The sequence below is a fragment of the Sapajus apella genome, unplaced genomic scaffold (genome assembly GCF_009761245.1).
Source record: "Sapajus apella isolate SASKATOON/1434 unplaced genomic scaffold, GSC_monkey_1.0 scaffold227, whole genome shotgun sequence".
Taxonomy (NCBI): domain Eukaryota; kingdom Metazoa; phylum Chordata; class Mammalia; order Primates; family Cebidae; genus Sapajus; species Sapajus apella.
In genome coordinates, this window is record NW_022437167.1 from 116,566 (window position 1) to 121,864 (window position 5,299).

The 5,299-nt window shown below is 43.5% G+C and overlaps 1 protein-coding gene across 1 annotated transcript; it reads left to right on the forward strand.

Moving 5' to 3' along the window:
* Positions 1-640: 640 nt before the first annotated feature.
* On the forward strand, positions 641-2,673 carry ZNF14 (zinc finger protein 14). The gene has a single exon (XM_032271218.1). The coding sequence runs from the start codon at positions 695-697 to the stop codon at positions 2,423-2,425; it is 1,731 nt and encodes a 576-aa protein (XP_032127109.1). The 5' UTR covers positions 641-694; the 3' UTR covers positions 2,426-2,673.
* Positions 2,674-5,299: the final 2,626 nt, after the last annotated feature.

The window sequence follows — 5,299 nt, forward strand, 5'->3', positions numbered from 1 at the left end:
AAAAAAAAAAAAAAAAATTAGCCGGGCATGGTGGCACACATCTATAGTCCCAGCTACTCAGGAGGCTGAGGTGGGAGGATCAGTTGAGCCCAGGAATTCAAGGCTTCAGTGAGCTGTGATCATGCCACTGCACTGCAACCTGGGTGAGAGAATGAGACTCCATCTCTTATTTAAAAAAAAAAATTGGCTTTTGATCATAAATGTGGTTGAGTCTTCTTTCAGAGCATTGAATATATTAACTTTCCAAACAATTCAGACAGGGCAAAGATCCTATACTTTCTCTGAAAATGGTTAAAATGTAATTCTCCTACCTACTAATAAATATAAAATAATTAATTAAAAAGCCACTAATTGGCCGGACGTGGTGGCTCACGTCTGTAATCCAAGCACTTTGGGAGGCCGAGATGGGTGGATCACTAGGTCAAGAGATCGAGACCATCCTGGTCAACATGGTGAAACCCCATCTCTACTAAAAATACAAAAATTATCTGGGCATGGTGGCGCACGCCTGTAGTCCCAGCTACTCGGGAGGCTGAGGCAGGAGAATTGCTTGAACCCAGGAGACGGAGGTTGCGGTGAGCCAAGATCACGCAATTGCACTCCAGCCTGGGTAACAAGAGCGAAACTCCGTCTCAAAAAAAAAAAAAAAAAAAAAGCCACTAATAATGTGCTGCTCATTCTTTACAGAGGTCATATGGTTGAGAGACTCTGTGAAAGTAGAAAAGGTAGCACATGTAGAGAAACCACTAGCCAGATACCAAACGTTAACATGAACAAGGAAACTCTTACTGGAGCAAAACGACATGAATGCAGCTTTTGTGGGAAAGACTTTGTGCATCATTCATCCCTTAATAAGCACATGAGATCTCACACTGGTCAAAAACCAAATGAGTATCAGGAATACGAAAAGCAACCACGTGAATGTAAAGTGCTTGGGAAAGCCTTCAGTTATCACCAGTGTTTTTGGAAACATGAAAGAACTCACACTGGAGGGAAGCCCTATGAATGTAAACAGTGTGGGAAAGCCTTTATATATTACCAACCTTTTCAAAGACATGAAAGGACTCATACTGGAGAGAAACCCTATGAATGTAAGCAATGTGGAAAAACCTTTGTATATTACCAGTCTTTTCAAAAACATGCTCATACTGGAAAGAAACCCTATGAATGTAAACAGTGTGGGAAAGCCTTTATATGTTACCAGTCTTTTCAAAGACACGAAAGGACTCACACTGGAGAGAAACCCTATGAATGTAAACAATGTGGTAAGGCCTTCAGTTGTCCCACTTACTTTCGAACTCATGAAAGAACTCACACTGGAGAAAAACCCTATAAATGTAAAGAATGTGGTAAAGCCTTCAGTTTTCTCAGTTCTTTTCGAAGGCATAAAAGGACTCACAGTGGAGAGAAACCGTATGAGTGTAAAGAATGTGGAAAAGCCTTCTTTTATTCTGCAAGCTTTCGAGCACATGTAATAACACACAGTGGAGCACGACCTTATAAGTGTAAAGAATGTGGGAAAGCCTTCAACTCTTCTCATTCCTGTCGAGTGCATGAAAGAAATCATATTGGAGAAAAACCATATGAATGTAAACAATGCGGCAAATCATTTAGTTGGTCCATTTCTCTTCGAATGCATGAAAGAACTCATACTGGAGAGAAACCTTATGAATGTAAACAGTGTCGTAAAGCCTTCAGTTTCTCAAGTTCCCTTCGGGAACATGAAACAACTCATACTGGAGATAAACCCTATGAATGTAAACAATGTGGGAAAACCTTCAGTTTTTCAAGTTCCCTTCAAAGACATGAAAGGACTCACAATGCAGAGAAACCCTATGAATGTAAACAGTGTGGGAAAGCCTTCAGGTGTTCAAGCTATTTTCGAATTCATGAAAGATCTCACACTGGAGAGAAACCCTATGAATGTAAACAGTGTGGAAAAGTTTTCATTCGTTCCAGTTCCTTTCGACTGCATGAAAGAACACACACCGGAGAGAAACCCTATGAATGTAAACAATGTGGTAAAACCTTCAGTTTTTCAAGTTCCCTTCGGGAACATGAAAAAATTCACACTGGGAATAAACCTTTTGAATGTAAACAATGTGGTAAAGCCTTCCTTCGTTCCAGTCAAGTTCGATTGCATGAAAGGACTCACACTGGAGAGAAACCATATCAGTGTAAACAGTGTGGAAAAGCATTCATTTCTTCCAGTAAATTTCGAATGCATGAGAGAACTCACACAGGAGAGAAACCCTATCGATGTAAACAATGTGGGAAAGCCTTCAGATTTTCAAGTTCTGTTCGAATTCATGAAAGATCTCACACTGGAGAGAAACCTTATGAATGCAAACAATGTGGAAAAGCCTTCATTTCTTCCAGTCACTTTCGACTGCATGAACGGACTCATACTGGAGAGAAAGCCTAAGAATGTAAGCAGCGTTCTAAAGCCTTCAGTTGTTCCAGTTCCTTCTGAATACATGAAAGAATTCATACTGGACAGAAGCCGTGTGAATACAAATATTGTTTTGAAGCCCTTGATTTTTCTAGTTTCTTTTGAACACATGAAAGAATTCCCACTGGTGAAAAACTACATGAATGTAAACATTGTGATTAAGCCTTCAGTTGACCTAATTCATTTCAAAGACAAGACTCCTGCTGTAGTGAAATCTGTTTTTAAAAAAATGGGCCAGGAACGGTGGCACATGCCTGTAATCCCAGCACTTTGGGAGGCTGAGGCAGACAGATCATTTGAGGTCAGTTTGAGACAAGTTTGGCCAACATGGTGAAACCCCATCTCTACTAAAAATTACCAAAAAATTATCCAGGCATGGTAGTGCATACCTGTAATCTCAGCTACTCAGGAGGCTGAGGCAGGAGAATTGTTTGAACCTGGGAGGCAGAGGTTGTAGTGAGCTGAGATCATGCCACTGCACCCCAGCCTGGGCAACAGACCAAACCACTGTATGAAGAAAAAAAAAAGAGCAGGAAAATCTTCAACTGTCCTCTAGAGTGTGAATATATGAAAGGACTCAGAGTGGGGGGAAAGTCTGTAAATGTAAGAAATTTGGGAAAGCTTTCACACAGCCTTTTGAGCACACATGAGAATGTATACCGGAGAGAAACCGTATAAATATTAAGAATGTGGGAAATTCTTCATCCTGGTTTTTTTGTTGTTGTTGATGATGATACAAAAGTATTTTCATTTAATAAAGATTGTCAGGTTATATTTAATAAGACACAAAGTATCACATACACAGCCCAGTAATAAAAGGTTATGATCTTATAAATTATAAAATTTGTGTTTAAAATTGGAACATATTCTCATTATGCTTTCCAAAGGACATATTGATTTAGATGTGATTCATTCTTCAATGGAGTCTACAGAAGAAACCATATGAGAGCTAATTTCCAATTCAGCAACAGCATTTTTTACTTCTGTAGTTATTTCTATCCAGTTGTAATTTTTTCTATCCCATCTGGCTGAGTCTTAGTTGAGTAGTTCATGCTGCCGTTTGAAGTCCCTGGTTGTGAGGTAGGGATCCTTAAGCTTTCTCTCATAATATATTCTCTGTTGAGAACTACACTATTAGGATTTTCAACACAGCCAGGCACAGTGGCTCACACCTGTAATCCCAGCACTTTGGGAGGCCAAGGCAGGCAGATCACAAGGTCAAGAGATCGAGACCATCCTGGTCAACATGGTGAAACCCTGTCTTTACTAAAAATACAAAAAATTAGCTGGGCGTGGTGGTACACACCTGTAGTCCCAGCTACTTGGGGGGCTGAGGCAGGAGGATCACTTGAATCTGGGAGGTGGAGGTTGCAGTGAGCCAAGATCATGCCACTGCACTCCAGCCTGGCAACAGAGCAAGATTCCATCTCAAAACAAAACAAACAACAGATTTTCAACACAAGGTGACTCTTGGACTGGCGTTGTACCGCCTTAGGACAAACTGAAGGGCTGAGGAGAAAGTATTGGGGCCCCAACAGGCCTTTCTTGGAATCCAGTCTGAAAGTTAAAAAACACTCTCAGCCCTTAGCTCACACAGATGACTGCACAGAATTGAGAGGGCTCCCACAATGTGCCTTGAAGTTTCCATCAGTGTCCTTGGTTCAGACCTTTGGTAATGTTGTGGTTCTGAAAACAAAGGTGCATCCCACAATTCTCCAGCGGCATCTGCCTGTGGACACCCTATTTCACAGCTGTCAGCATCATGTCATTCCAAGGCCGTCTGGAGGTCATCTCTAGCTCCGTTTCCCATCCAAACCCACACTGTAGATTCTTGCTGGTAAATGTGTTTAAAAGTTCACTCCAGAACATCTCTCTGTGACAGCCCAGGTAAGCTCTAAAGTGAGAGGGCTGGAGAAGCTGAGGCAGAACCTGTGTCATGGGACACATGCCCTTTGGCCATGCAAGATTCACTGTCCTGTAACCACCAGCTCTGTACCAACCTCCACAGAAGTCTTGAAACCCAACACTGGTACCACAGAGACATGCCCTACCATGTCCCAGCTACAGGACATAGACGAGATCAGGCATGTTCAGGGTGGTATGGCCATAGACTGCAGGACACAATCAGACTTCTTACTTTCCCTAGCTGGCCCACCCCAGATTTTCTGGCACATTCCACCTGGCTTGGGCCCCGACAGTGACGAGGCCCTCTGCTCTCTTCAGTGTCATGTGTGCTGCTGCAGGGCTGGTTTTGTAGCCTCACCTCCAAGGCCAGCACTTATGCTTCATGGAACTCCAGCCTGTGGTGTACGGGAAGTCACCATGTCAGAGAAGCGCCACTGGCCATGGAGGCGACTTGCTTCATGCACTCCCAGAACACAGGGTTAACTGAACTCCCAAGAAACTGTTCTGACACCACCGAAGAGTTACTCCTTTGCTGAGCTGTGCAGCCATGGTAGGTGTCAGCCCCTTCCTTTGGTGGAGGCAGTGCCCACTGTTACCTGGATAGCAAGTCAGAATGTCCTGCCAGGGACATGGCAGGAACGAGGGAAGCCAGCTCACCATCCAATCTCACAACAACTTCCTGTCTTTCCTTGGGTACGAGAAGTGACATTTCTCTCACTTCAAGATGTTTAGTCTGAGTTTTGTAGGCTTCCATCCGACCCCAACAGCAGATGTGGGTCAGGTGGCAGCCTTGCCAGGCTTGCACGTGGTGGGGTCCCGTGAAGCCATCTAGAGGTAGTTCTGCCGGCAGATGTGCCTTAGTGGAGGTGAGGACTACCAGGAAGAGCTCAGAGGACAGCATGCGTCTGAGCCATGAGATCCACGCCTTGCTGCCCTCACTCT